At 31.1% G+C, this 15,897-nt stretch overlaps 1 protein-coding gene across 9 annotated transcripts in view; it reads right to left on the bottom strand.

The window, feature by feature from the left end:
* The window catches only part of Rbp6 (RNA-binding protein 6), a 752,769-nt gene extending 737,735 nt beyond the window's left edge, over positions 1-15,034 (bottom strand). For 5 of the 9 annotated variants that reach the window (XM_076395619.1, XM_076395625.1, XM_076395620.1 and 2 more), the window contains exon 1: positions 14,951-15,031. In XM_076395619.1, the coding sequence (XP_076251734.1) occupies positions 14,951-14,985 (35 nt within the window). In that variant the 5' untranslated portion in view covers positions 14,986-15,031. Of the gene's footprint in view, positions 1-14,950 lie in introns of all 9 variants that reach the window. The other 4 variants (XM_076395624.1, XM_076395626.1, XM_076395622.1 and 1 more) reach the window with 2 other exon arrangements.
* Between the last annotated feature and the right edge of the window lie 863 nt (positions 15,035-15,897).

Raw genomic sequence — 15,897 nt, 5'->3', positions numbered from 1 at the left:
CAATTTAATCTACGGTCTTCGATATTAATTTCATCATTGTTCATGGAACATATTATGAGCTTAGATGTATTTTGATAGGCCATGTCTATATACTGCTTTCGATGTTTGATTTAAAGAAATCTACTGCCAAAACCCACAAAATAATTTTATAAACTCATGAACAGGTTGTTTCGTTATATCAGATACCTAGACACTAAACCCAGACATTAAACACTATATTGAAGACCTTGCGTCAGATCATCTATAATATTAATAGCAAAATTATGTTTCTATATTAATTGGCAAAACAAACAAAACAAATTATGGGAAAGAAAAATGTATCATATTGCTTATCAAAGTATGGCTCAAGTTAATTGTTAACAGTTTGTCTTTTAGTTTTCGTATTCAGACACCCCAATAAATAAAATGAAAGATAAACAATTAGTGGAATATGTAATTGCTCTAAATTAAACTATTTTATATTCACAAATCAGCAATACTTCTTCTGCATGATCTGTGTTTTTGATTTGTTTGAACTTTGCAATTGAACATATAGAGAAAAAAGGATCAGCAGAAATGATAAATGGATCTAAAAATGTATAAAATGTATTATATTGAATGAAAAATATATCAGCTAAAGCAAGAAAAAATCTTAGACTCCGTTTACGTGAAATCATTTTAGCTGTCCTTGCTAATAAATTATTTATACTTAGTTTACGTTTTGTGTTCAATTAGTAAAAAGTTTCAATTAAGTAAAAGTAAAGCAAACCTGAAAATAGAATTTATAGCAAGGAAAATAGCAGAAACTAAAAAAATTAAAAATATATATTTTGTCAAAAAAACAAGATATGCGAACAACAATTTTCATCATGTGATTCAAACAGAATCGAACAAAAATCAGAACAGTCTGTTCTCTCTTTTCACAAAAGGTAAATTATCGCTCGTGTAGATTTTTGCAGAAGAAAAGATCTTTTTCAGATTCATAATATGAATGTTAAAGTACCGAAATAAACAGAAAATAATATTCTTGCGGAGGAAATGATAATCAAATATTTTGATGACACAGTATGACATTGTAGTAGAGGTAATCGTAAAGTTTATTACTTAGAATTTTTCTGTATTTTTTAAAACTAATTTCAAATTCATTCATTCATTTCATACATTCAGGTTTAATGAGTAAATACACAAAGCACAAAGCACCAATTGCATTGCAGGTACTAAATACATCAAATATATATTGATCCTATAATAACTTTTGAAAGATAAAACTGACAAAAAATATGCCAAAATATTGCAAAAGAACTGCTAGTTGTGTCTTTTCAACTGTCCTTAAATTTTTAATTTCATGCCTATCAATACAGGGAATTAAACTAACGACTAATTACTAATTATTACTTTACTTACTGGCAAACAAATATATGTTCACAGCTAAGACAATAGTATAACTAATATAACTAATATAAAATAACTGTAGAAAATCGTATTATAAAGTGTGTGTAGAAAGACTTGTGTGCATATATATGTGTTTAATTGCTCAGAATATACTTGATCATTAGCTTAGAATTTAAGAAGAGAGATATATATTAAGTATTTTTGAGATATGGCTAATGCATTAGGGAGGATGTGATGATTATATAAAAGTTATATCTAATTTTCTGAAGCAAAATGTGTACAGTTAGTAACAAAAGAAACTAAGGAGAAATACACCGATATCAAGATGACTTGATAAGGAAACACGAAACAAACGAAATAAGAAGGTAAATAAATATGCTCTCTAATAAATTCAAAGTACATTACTTGGATATACAATTGTCAAGTAGATGTATTAGATCTGAAGGAAAATAATTCAATGTAAATATAATAAAATAACTCTAACCTACGAACTATTGTGTCTGTATTAAGCTGTAGTTTAGGTCCATCGATAATATATGCATTAGATGTACTATAATGTTAAAATAGATTACATTTTAAAACGTTATTTTTGTTTTATCACGATTTTATTTACATTAATATTTCGTTATTTGAGTCAAAATAAACCCAAACTTAAATTTCATTATGAGTAATTCTGACGCTATAGAGTTTGATGACATATATTCGGTGATTTATTGGAACGACTTTATGTGACTATTACTGAAAATATCGGTAAACATTTTTTATAAACATTTTAATTTTTAACATGCTTGAATATCGACCACTACGCAATCACTAGTTTATAATTATTAGTTTAAGTTAAAGAATTAAGATGAAAGCGAAGACCTAAATCATAATCATATATATATCCGCAATGTTACTCTGGAAAAGATTAATTTCCATATTATTTCAATTTAAGTGTTAATAGCTCATCTTGCGGGTAAACCATCACAGTCGAGATAAAATTATCACGATGTTGTAGTTGAGAGAGATATTCGTTGCGGTGCCGTCAACGAGCGACGTTCCGTTTAATTGAAGCTAATAAACAACAAAAAGCACGCCGTAAATTTTGACTAATCATTCTTATCTGCGACGAAAATAGTTTCCGGCACATTTGCCGTTCCGAATTGGTCGCGGCCACTCCGTCGTAAAAATTTAAATAGATACTTTTAAAGTGTCTAATTAAAAAGAGCCGTCATTTCACAAATCACAAAATTAATTTAGTAAACCCATTAAATTTCCCAGAGAAATTAAGTTAATTTCCAGCCAGCCAGCTCGAGATACCAATTTTTCTCTCGGCCAAGTCGGCGACCGCCTCAGCGAGCCAAGACGTACATTTGTAATTAATGAAAACGCCCTAACTGGCCTAACTTTTAAGGAACTTTGTTGTAATAGTGTGAACCCCATTAGTGACTCGTTTCGGATTTTACTTAGGGGACCCGGTATACCCTCAGTTTTTATTTCGTTCGTTTAGATGACTTTTAATTGCAGCAAATATGTCGACTGCTGACAATTGTTTATTTTCCTCGCTTTTTAACGTTTTTTAACCTATGCTTATTTTCTGAATTAAGGGCTTTATCTTTACGAATTATTGGTTGCCTACATACAAAAGGCTTTTATGCATATATTGAGTCAAGTAAAAAATGTTATTTGAAATATTACTTCATCGTGTAATTACTTCGTTGTTTGCATGAAGTTGAACCAGTTTCCGAAGCATCTTTTCACCATCAGACGTGTGTTACGAAGCAACAAACCGTGCTTCAGATGTTGCGAAAGTTGCCTTAACTGGTGGAGAATGATAAGCCTTTTTGAAAACATTTCAGACTATTCTGAATATATTCGGATCCTATTTGGTATGTCCTTCACGAACTTGAAGCACTGAGGCAAAATACAATCACAACTGAATTCACTAAACCACCAGAACATTTTAATTGACTGTGATGCTCTGCTACTGTTATTTTAGTGTTATTTATTGAAAATAACATGTCTCAAAATATTTTCAATAAAATGTTTAAAAAGTGGCACTCTATTAGAAACGTCACTTGTCAGATCGCCTCAACATTAACACAATTCATATATTCAAAACGAAATTTGAGTATTTTAATGATGTTTTAAAAGCAAGTCCTTATATCTGATATAATGCGAATGATACAGCGCTGGTTAGAAAAGAAACGGTCTGTTATGTCTGTGAGTGTTTAGAATCAAGGGATATGTTTGTATATTTTTTGTTATATGTCATAGAATTTTTTACGAACTCGAGTTTTTCAGAGTAGATCTTCTGATTAAATCCGATCCACGGTCCTCGATATTAAGTATACCAAATGATGGATAGCCAACATAAAGACTATAACAAAAGACATCCGATCATACCCATCCTGCTTACTATCGTTACTGGTTTAGTTTTCCACATCGGATTACACTCTTGCTTATGGACCATCACATCTACAAATATAAATTTACAACTCTGCCAATGTGGTAGTCAAACCTGCGACTATTGCAGTAATAGTAACACCATATCACTTTGACCATTGCCCCATAATATGTTATTAAAACATGGTTAGATTGAAAATGTTGTCATGGCAGTCATTTCAACAGCCGTCGCCTAATGCCGTTAAAATAAAATAGTTTTTTAAGCAAATTATAATTTAAAATCTTCCATAGAACTCTATAATTGTACCTATTTCTATGATATAGTAAATTTTTAATTTACACTTTTATTTAAATTTATCCCATTTATATTCGATATAGACAATAAATTGATATAAACAAATAGATTTTACTATGCATCATTTATTTACTAAATTGAAGTTCATATAACTAATGTAACATGGAATATTGAAGTGCCTTATACCTTTTAATAAAAAAGCGTCTAGAAATATCTTGCTAAAAAAAGAAAATTAGAAATGCTACTATATATTTGCAGTGGATTATGGGACAAAATTCGTATCAAAAAATCTAATTTTTAATAGTCTTAGAACTAATAATGTTTAACAAATAAGATTTAAATATCAGAAATATCTGAGTATGCCTTTCTTAAGAACATGTAATGTTACACAGAATGAAATAAAAAAGAATACAATTGTAATATTTGTTTGCTATCAACAATAAATTGAATTTAAATTATCTCTGTGCTTGGTTTTTCGCGGAATTTTGAAATAATCAAATGAAAGTCACTACTAATCAAATACTATTAGTTTTTCAGTAAGTTAAATTATTCTTACTAATTAAGATGCATAATGCATAATGTTTAGGCTATCCAAGGCAGCTATATGATTATAAAAGAAAATATCTTGTACAAAATTATAAATTAATAAACTTCAACTAAATATAAATTATCGTCTTTTTATTATAAAACTGAAACTACAATATTACACAAACGAATTGAAAATATACATCTAAATAGATGAGTTAAAATTTTCAATATGAATTTTAAACCAATTTTTTTTAAAGGCCTTGAGGTCTTAAGTAGAGACCTTGAGGCATGTCGAATTTTACATAGTGGAATAACGGTCTACAGAATACCCAGAAATATAATCCCAGATGTTGAACACGGGCCGGGTGTAAGCAGCGCCAACTAGAACCCGATAACGAATAGCTGGCAACCCCAAGACGTTAGTCTGGGATGTTATCGCTTGGTTTAGACGTGCTGCCATCGATTGCCCAAGCCTCGTCACCAGGTAACACCGCTGCCATCCGTTTTATCTATTTTGTATTTTCTGCATTTTTTATATTGCCAATAAATAACGGTCACATAATGTAAACACCACTGTTTCATTTCGTTTTACCTTTATTCAATGAGCCATCTAATTTACGCTAAAGTTAGAGACATTTATGTTATACATGTATCACATAACATTTTTGAAACTTGTATGCATTTGCGTATGTATTTATTCGTCCCTGTATATATAAATGTAAAACTCTAGTTCCATTTCGTTTTTGTTAATAAAATAATTAAAATTTATTGTCACGTTTTAAACTGCCAGCTAAACAAACGGGACTTAATTTAAATAGAGAACAAATTCGCCAAATTTAATTTTATACCGGTGTATGGTTTCGAATATTAACGTTTATTTGTATCAATGCGCTGATCAAATGGGAAACGTCGCGAACTCTATTGTGATTCGTTTAAATTTAGGCATTTAACTGGAACGCGACGTTTGACAATTAATTCTAAATTGTACTCAACGCATCAATTCAATATTGTGTAATTTCGCTATTATAATTTCAAAATATTATCATAACTGTGAAGTATATAAATCGGTTCTTTTACGATAAACCGACACGTTATCACTTAATTATCATTAAACAATTTTAGCTATTAATAAATTTATTTAGATAGTTTCATTTCAACAGCAAATGCTTAAAAAGAACTGTACATGACAATATTATATTTTTAAAACGACAATTTTATTACTGAGGTATTTTTTAACACCTTTGGAAGAACAATCTTTGTTTAGGACCTTTTTCGTCTCTTTAAATTGTATGGTGTTCAAGTGCGCTCTATATCATTACTCGTTAATTGATTATCAACAATCACCTAGAATTTGATCATGTTCGACTCTATTTTAACGTATGATTGGAAAGATTACTTTATTATATATAGTTTTGTATGTTTTCATTAAACTGTCAATAGTTTGCTTAATACTTTTTTTAAATACGACTGTGTGTTTTAATCCCTTTTGACTGGGTAAATTTTCAATAAAAACCTTATTTGAATATCATGCATTGTTTTGCTAGAAGAACTATAGAGGCCCTCCAATAAAATGTGCTTTAACATACAGTATTGTTTCTTCGCTAAATCACTGAAATTTAAAAATCGCATTCAAACAAGAGCAAATGCTTTCAAAGGGATTAAATGATTTTTTTTATGAGTAAACCGTTTGTATACTATTTCAAAAGTTTTTTTATTTTTCAATGGTAGTATTACAGAATACAATCCGTAAAGAAAACTTCGTAAATATCAATAAAAACTACTGTTAGATAACTTAACCTAACTCTCAAATTAGATAGTTTTGCTATCTTCGGTATTTCTGATGTTTGATTTCAAGGAATCTGCTGTCAAAGACCTTTCATATCTTAAAAAGTGGCGATTTCGATATCAATGCCACAAAAACGATGTGACAAAACAAACTGTTCCGAAAACATTAGATGAAAATCCACCGCAACTACTCAAAAAACGTTCCATTTTCCAACAGCTTAGCAAACAGAAATTTCAAAACCATATTAGTTCGTGGATCAGCTATTTTCACATTCAAAAGGAGGAAATAGATGGGTACTAAATGAACTGACTCAAAATACCATTTTGAATCGTTTCAACATCGCGATTTCATGGCGTTTCAGACAAAAAGAAGAATTTTCTGCCCTTATTGTGATTGGCTAAGAAAATTGAATCTAGTACGATAAACCTAGATGAAAAAAGTCGTATTCATCATGTCATGGCCATGAGTCCGTATATATGGTGAGATGAGCAAGGTGTAGTATATTACAAGCTGATGAATAAAGCTACTGCTCGAAATTTCTATCAATATTAATGGAACAAATTGGATTGAAAATTTTGTTGAATTGTTTTGAATGAATGAATGAATGAATTGTTTTGTTGAATTTGAATTGTAAACCCGAATGAAACTATTACTGCAGATGTCTGCGGACGTTACTTGAATAAATTTGACGACAAAACGGTTGAAGAAAAACCATAAATAGCACGTAACAGACGCATTGTCATACTCTTATATAACAAGCCTCCGCCACAGGTTGCATAAATTATGAAAGATGCCCTGTGGCAGCTCGAATTGGAAGTGCTGCCACGCCCAACGCTTTCACCAGACATTCTGACTACAACTCATTCGGTTTCAAAATCCCGAAGAAATGAAAAAAAATTAACCAATGATTGGATCGCTGCTAAACCGACATGACTATTTCGACTCAGTATCGCCAGTCGGTTGTCAGATCTATACTAATTACGTTAACACATGTAACAAATCTCTTTATAATTTTACCACTCTTTAAACACTTTGACTTCTCTCAGTGATTTTAATTTCCCTAGACTATTCTAGAATCAGCTATTATAGAACTCTATCAAGTTAATATGACCCAATATTATCTTTTATTTAAAAGATACACTGTTTTCTATTATAAAGACCTACTTTGTCAATATTTACCAAATTGACTAAATCATACATCCTGACTTCCACGAAAGAAATCATGTCGCTGTTAGAGTATCCGAACTGAAAAGTTAAAAGGGCACATAAAAATAATATCTTAATTTACAAACATTGTTGTTTCAAAATTGAGGACCCAAGTGTACTTAGTAAAATTATCACAAACTACAATATCTATATATTCCCATATAATCCAAAGCAGGACTATTAAGTTTCTATTATTCCCTATCTCAGCCAACCGCCCGATCCCGTAAAGTTAATCGCCATCCAAATTTAAACGGTCAACAGACTAAACAAAACGGCACATATTCAGTTTAATTATTTAACAAATAGTACTTAATAGGTCATTCGGAAAGCCGGTTAGAAACTGTAGGAGAGTTTTAGTAAACAGGTAACAAATTTATATTTAGTATTTAAATATGGTATACTATAATGGAAAAAGTACTTGCACATTTGTGATGCAATACGTTTATAATTGTTTAACAACAACTAAACGATACCCGATGATCTACTTTAATGTTAATTCTAATTAACTAACTTAATTTTTCAATTTTTTATATTCAGTATTTTCAGCAGCTACATCTATTGGTGAAAATGCTAAGTAACAACGTAAATAACTATAAAAAGGTTAATCTAAATGTTAAATTCGATGGTTTTGACATTTATCAACATAAAATAATAGTCTTCTATTTAATAATATTGTTGATTCTGTCATATTCCAATTGTCCGTTTAGGTTTCAACGATTCGAAAAGTGGTGATTTTAGTGTCGAAGAATGCCCGGGATAACCAAAAGAGTTCGAAGACAACTAATAACAAGACTTATTGGACGAAAATCTAGCAAAAACCAACAAATAATTTGCATACAGCTTAGCAGTTGATAAATGAACTGTTTCTATTATATGCTACAGGAAACATTCAAAAGGAAAGAAAATAACTACCACACGAAATTACTGAAAATAACATTTCGAAACGTTTCAACATCACTCTTTCATTACTTGCCATAAAAAAACATGTTTTCGTTACATGCAAGCATCTAATAATATGCAAACACTAATATATACCAGTGTAAGTTTAAATAATAATTTTATAAATATATGTTTATGTTAAAAAATATGTTCTGTGTTTATTACAGTAGAATTTGGGTCAAATGTTGCTAAAATTATTGATTTATAGCGTATGCATCAAATACGCAGGAATCCCTTGAAGAAGAAATATTTCGGAGTTTTATCGGACTTTTCTTCGTCTTGTGAAAAGTACATGGCATTCGACCAGAATAACCTTCGCTTCTCTCTCGAGCACTGCTGAAATGTCCTTATTTGAAAATGATACCCAATTAAGTGATACCGTTTGGATCCTGAGAATATAGTACTGATTTTAAGGGGCCGTAAAACGGCGGAGAAAAAAGGATAAAATGACGAATAACAAAGAACTTGTGATGGTTAACATCCTACGGCGAAGATTCATTATTTTGAAATGCGTCTATTTAAAATGTAACTTCTATAGTTTCTTGCAGTAATATCCATAATACTATCGAAATACGCATTCTACAACATGGTATGTTCACTTTGTAGTTGTGTTAAAACTAGGTTCAAATAGTATTCCAGATCTTTGAGGTCGAGAATCTAGATGCATCGTCTATTTGCGGCCGGCTTCAAATTCCAATCGAGATTACTTTTTCAAGTAACAACCAGACCCTATAATTTGAACTAAACAGCATATACCTCATATATAAGCTAAATATAACGTAAAATTGTCGCTTTTATTATTACGTAAATTAAGTTTTAATGGAGAAATTTAGAAAAACAATTGTTCAATTCAATATAGAAGAACAACTGTTCAAATAAAAAGTTTGGTTGGAAAAATATCCCAAACAAAAATATAACTAGAAAACAGAAAATGGAAATGGCAAGAAAAGAATAACAAATATGTTGACAAAACCATCTCCTCATTATACCAAGCACGGTATCAGTGAATAATGCAGTAAAACACAACACTAAATAAATTTTAAGATGATAATTATAAACTGTAAGACAGGTATGTTAAACCGACTAAAGAGATAAGGTCAGAAATGGGTTTTACACGGTATTCTAGAGGCCACATTAGGCAACCGTTTTAAAAACTGAAGAAAATGGTATATAGGAAATGGTAGTTAAAGTTGTTGGGGCTTCTAGCATTCATAATGATATTGTTCGCCGCACAAAACCATATGGCTTAAGAAGTAATGAAAAAAAGACCAAAGTCTTAGCAACTAACGGATCGTCTATTATAGTAAATCTCCAGTTGGAGCAAGTACAAGAAATCAAGTACCTGGGATCAGTAATAAAGGAAAAAAAGTGACATCTACCACTGAAGTAATAAGTCGAATAGGCCAAGCTGTAGTAACTTTTAGTTCTACAATGGAAATATGGAAGAGAATACAATCAAGATCAAAATCCGAATCTTTTGAACGTTTATCTTGCCAATTCTTCTGTATGGCTAAAAAACTTGGATAAAAAATCCAATTTTGAAGTCTTTCAAATGCGATATGTTTCTCTCCGAGATCATGTTAGAAATGAAGTCATTGGTTTATGTTGCGAAAATCAGAGCACAGCTGAGCAACAAATTCAGAGACTCAGATTGCATTGGTTTGAAATGAAAGGTGGAATTGGCCCTCACATTCCTGTCGCGAAATCAAGAATTTGTGCAAAATAACAACATTGTATTTGTTAATAAACAGATAATTTCTGCGAGCGCCGGCTATGGATTTATAGTGATGATAATGATGTAGAGGGCATAAAAAACAATACATGATGTTTCAAAGTCGAACAAATTATTTAATGATAAGCACTAGTTATTTTTGATAAAATATATTAGAAACTCAAATATCAAGCCAATGTCCCTTTAGATTAACGTTACTGTAACGCAACGAAAACCGACCAGTGCGAAAACTGCACGCTACATCGATAAATCCCGGCATGTGATGCCTAATGAGAATGATTAAAATTGGTGCAAATAGTGTTTGCGTCGCAACAAGATGATTTGCGACATTTTCCGTTTTAATTTGCTGCCCGATTACCATGCGCCAGTTTCGAACTGTTCGGCTCGCACCGTCGACCTTCGCAAATTAATACGATTTCTCGCCCTTTATTAACGGTTTTTCAATTTCCAATTCGCCCTCCTTAACCGGATTGTAAACTTTATATGTCGACCAATTGATACACGTGCAGAGTCACCTGGTTTACAAACAACATTCAAAAGCTTCAAGTTGAAGGGAACTTTCAAGCTTCGAACTTTCTATAACGGCATTAAAATGATTTATTTTGTTATGATGGCATATTAAAAAGTTAATACTGTCTGAAACAACTTAACCTTCAGACCATATTTGAAAGTTTAATCGGCTGATGAAAATTTATATAACCGAAATATTGGAAAATTGATTTGAAATATGTTTTCATTTACCATTTTCATGTAATAAAATCGTCAAGTTTTTATCGGTGTTTTGTTTTGGAATATTTAGTTTATTTAGGGTATTTGAAAATTGTTTGAAACGGTTAAAACATAAAACTTAGTTTGATGTAATCTGTATGTCTTTAACAAAAAAAAGTTAGGCATTATTTTATCACTTAACCAAATTTACTCCTCCTTAAAGAATGTGAGTATTTACCACAAAATATAATTACTATTATATACCGAATTTACAAAAAGTGTAATGGAATAAACTACAATTAGAATAGCAGTGAATATTTGTATCTTGATGCAATGTTATGTTATGCAAAAAAATTGTAAATTGAACACATAAAGGTTTCTCTAGATAGAAAAAATGATATTCAAGAGAGGCTTGAATGGCAAAATGAAGACTTGACAGAAATTGACTTGGAAGGAATGTTAAATGTTGATTAAAAATCGAAGAAGATATCTTAATGAACACTGAAAAGCTTGCATCTAACTTGTAATTGATTTGATTACAGTAAAGTGCATAGGCTCAAATTCAAACTACCATACGAACTGATTAATAGACACATAGAGTGGGATATAATAATCTTTAGAATAAGTTAGAATAGTCTTTAGAATAAGTTAGGATAGACTTTAGAATAAGTTATAAACTTTATTATAAGTTTGCTAAGTTGATCACTTACTGAAGCGATCTTCTACCTATCAGTATAGTTATACTGTATAATGGAAATCATATAATAATACTTTTTGCCCACGGCCAGATTAGTGAAGTTTTAAGAGATAAATAAAAAAATAGACGATGTAGTTTAGGCTGAAAATGCACAACAAATAGTCTAATCCTAATATAAACAAGGGCACTGACTGCATTGTATTTCGTCTGTTTCACAGATTACTGATTTCACAAATAAAACCCCATGTTATAGTTAAAATATTAAATAGAAAATAATAATTAAATATATTTAATTCAAGACAGTCCCCAAAAAATTTAGATAATTTGCTGCAATAATCTAATTTAGTAATTTATACCAAAGAATTCTTGTCATTATGTATTGATTTGGTGTATAATAAGTCCATATAAACAATTAAAAAATTGTGTGCACCTAATAATTTCAACTCTATGAACTTAATTAGCTAAAAACAAGGTTCAATATGCTAGTATATGTAGTAGATAAAAAAATATATAGCACCTGCTGTAAAATGGCGCTTGATTTATAACTAATAAAGCACGTCGAAAATAAAACTAAAAATACGCAAACTAGTTTGCCATGGTAAAATAAAATGCCTCGCTGTTATAAAAATCCACATCATTACAGAGACCGTTAACGAACACCGAGTATTTACTACTACGGAGCCGGTACAACACGAAAATATCTAAAATAATGAGCCCGTTCAATACAATATGCATTATTTATTTCTCAATTCATCAAGCAAAAGCGGAGAAACCGCCTCTCTATTTGTTAGAAAGCCATTATTTTTTTGCAACCTGCAGGGCCAACTTTCCATTGAACATATTTATAAATAATTAATATATATCCAATATTAAAATGTTTATATTAATAGTCAAGAAACAACTCATACCAAATAATCTCTATTGATATATTTTTAGATATTTTCTAGCCAATATATTTAACACAGTAAATTATTAACTCTGTAGAGACTGTGTATCAAAAATATATCGATAACCTCTCCAATAGAAAAAAATCAATCCTTTTAATTCGAATACATTAAAACAGTTTAGTATTTAAGTATCACCAAAGTTCGTGCCATTATTTATTAATGATATTGAAAAATTTGGATTAGCCAAAATAATATTCAAATACAGCATTGGCTTGATAAGCAAAAATATAGAATCAGATGCAATCAGGCGTCAGGACAGAGGACCTTTTAATTGGTGTAGTACATAACAGGTCAATTGAAAAGTCCTCGACCTGACACATAGATGGTGCTACGAGAATTAAAACCATATGTTTTTTAGTTTGCCCTAACCCTCAAAAGACGCGTGTGTAAATATGACAGCTGTCAGATCATTAGTTCGTGAATTATAGCATTTTGTGTGAAGCAACTTTTGTTATTGTGAACAAAATGGATAAAAAGGAATTTCGCGTGTTGACAAAATATTGCTTTTTGAAGGGAAAAAATACAGTTGAAGCAAAATTTCGGCTTGATGCCGACTTTCCGAACACTGCCCCAGAAAAATCAACTATCAAGGATTGGTATGCTAAGTTTAGACGTGGTGAAATGAGCACCGAAGACAGTGAACGTGACAGTGGACGCCCAAAACAGGTTGTTACCGAGGAAGATATTAAAAAAAAACACAAAATGATTTTGAATAGCCGTAAATTTAAATTGAAAGAAGTAGCAGACACTATAAAGATATCAACTGAACGTGTACATCATATCATTCACGAATATTTGGGTATGAGAAAGCTCTGTGCAAAGTGCGTGCCGCGCGAGCTCGCTTTTGACCAAAAACAACGACGAGTTGATGATTCGGAGAAGTGTTTGAGATCAAGCTTAATAAAGCCAGTTTTTGCGTCGATATGTAACAATGGATGAAACATGCCTCCATCATTTCACTCCGAAGTTCAATCGACAGTCATCCGAGTGCACTGCACACGATGAACCCGCTCCAAAGCGTGGGAAAAAGCAACAGTCAGCTAGAAAGGTTATGGCGTCTGTATTTTGGGATGCGCATGTATTTTGAAAATTATTCCATAATTTTCATCGACCACCTTGGAAAAGGAAGGACCATCAATAGCGAATATTAGATAGCGTCATTGGACCGTTTGAAGCACGAAATCGCTGAAAAAACGGCCGCATTTGAAGGAAAAGAAAGTGCTGCTTAACCAAGACCGTGTTACAATGGCGTCAGTGAAAACGATGGCAAAAATCCATTAATTGGAGTTCGAATTGCTTCCTCATCCACCGTATTCTCCAGATCTGGCCCCCAGCGACTATTTCCTGTTCTCAGATCTCAAAAGAATGCTCGCTGGGAAGAAATTTTCGTCGAATGAAGAGGTGATCGTCGAGGCCTATTGTGAAGTAAAGGACAAATCGTACTACAAAAATGGTATCGAAAAGTTGAAGGGTCGCTATAATTAGTGTATCACCCTTGAAGATAATTATGTTGAATAAAAAAAATTATTTTTTCGAATAAATGTGGTAGACCGGGGACTTTTCAATTGACCTGTTATAGTATATGACAGTTATCATAGTGGAAAAACTTTATATACTCAATACGAAGATCCATATTATAAATAATTATAATCTGCGGACAAAAATGTATTAACGAATATTATAAATCAAAAAATTACATTCAACTATTATAGCAATAAAAACATCAATTTTCTGTAGTACTGGTAATCATATTAAGGTTTATTTTTCCTAAACCATAAGATCCAGCCATAATATATAATTATTACTGAATATAGAAAAATCTATTTAACAGTGTAAAACTAATTATTACTTATAAACAGTAACTTAATAGAACGTTATCTTTTGGGTTATATGATCTTTATTTGTTCATTTTTCATAAAAAAAACAACGTGTTCAGGCCATTAATTTGAACTAGTATCAACTACATTATAAATGAAATAACATGGAATCGACGTTTCTTCCAACGCTCTTGTACGTCAGTAATCCCAGACACGTCATTAAATTTGAAAGGTCTACAAGTCAAAAAGGGCCCAAAGGACAGGGTGGGGGATCAGGACCGTAAGGTGTAACATGTCAAACAAACTAACTAAAACAGGACTGAAGTTTTGCCAGAACACGAACTTGGGAATAGTTTATTAACAGTTTCTTCTGTATAATTAATCCGATTTACTATATGGATCGGGTAAATGTCTTTATGATACAACTTGAAACAACACTTTGAAATTGTAACTCCACCTAATAAAGCAGATTCGTATAAAATATCGTTTTAGTTAGTTTGTTTGACAGTTTATGCAAATATCCAGCATCGACTTACCTCGACCTGCGAGTGGCAGGATCCTTCATTACCATCACTTCGGAAATATCACCATATTTGCTAAAGTATTCTCGTAAGCTTTCTGGAACAAGAATATGTATATTAGTTAATCAAATAATTAAATAAATGATTTTTTAAATAATTTATTATTCATGTCTCGTCTTTGAATGATATTTAAACTTAATATGATCAGATTGTTTTCAATTTTTACTTAATACAACGATCACATAAGAACTATTATTGTAAAGATATCACATGATTTTAAGTCACAGACAATTGAGTGGAGGAAGTGATGTGTGTTGGGCTGTTAAGTTTCTACGGAAAGACAGAAATATCTAGGGAATTTCTGGAAAATTAATAATATAAGTTACATTAAATTGATCAACGAACAGACAAATATGGAACACAAATTGCCGGGCAAAATTATATTTTTCTGCAATGTTGCTGTCCATATTGCACTCGTTAAAAAATTCTTCAGAACACAATATTAAAATATAAAATTGAGGAACGCTTCTTATGATTTGAAATTATTGCAATAAGCTAGCAACTGTTGTATACTCAAATGGTAAACAATTTAATAATATCGCATAACTAAAAAATGCTAGTCAATATGAGTGGAAAATGTTAGATTATGTTAAAACTAAAAAAAAAACTAATAAAACCTATATAAAACGCTACTAAAGTAACTGATTGAAGTCGTGAAAATTAGAGGAGGTTCTATGTATAACTGAAATAAAATTGAAAAGTATTATTCTAACTGTGCTAAAGTTTTTACGATTAGCACGATTTTACGTGTAAACAATAGATGTAATTTATAAGTAAACAATAGATGTCTCTTTGTAATATCGACATCGTCGCATCTAAAAGCTATATTTTTTTTTATTAAGGATTGTAATGAAAACTAGTGCGCTAATGTTTTGTCACGAAGTGAATTTCGTAATTTTTAA

The sequence above is a fragment of the Rhynchophorus ferrugineus genome, unplaced genomic scaffold (assembly GCF_030347505.1).
Source record: "Rhynchophorus ferrugineus isolate W39M unplaced genomic scaffold, kcgeb_rfMv2 rfM2, whole genome shotgun sequence".
NCBI classification, from domain to species: domain Eukaryota; kingdom Metazoa; phylum Arthropoda; class Insecta; order Coleoptera; family Curculionidae; genus Rhynchophorus; species Rhynchophorus ferrugineus.
This window is presented reverse-complemented; position numbering and strand designations above follow the sequence as displayed.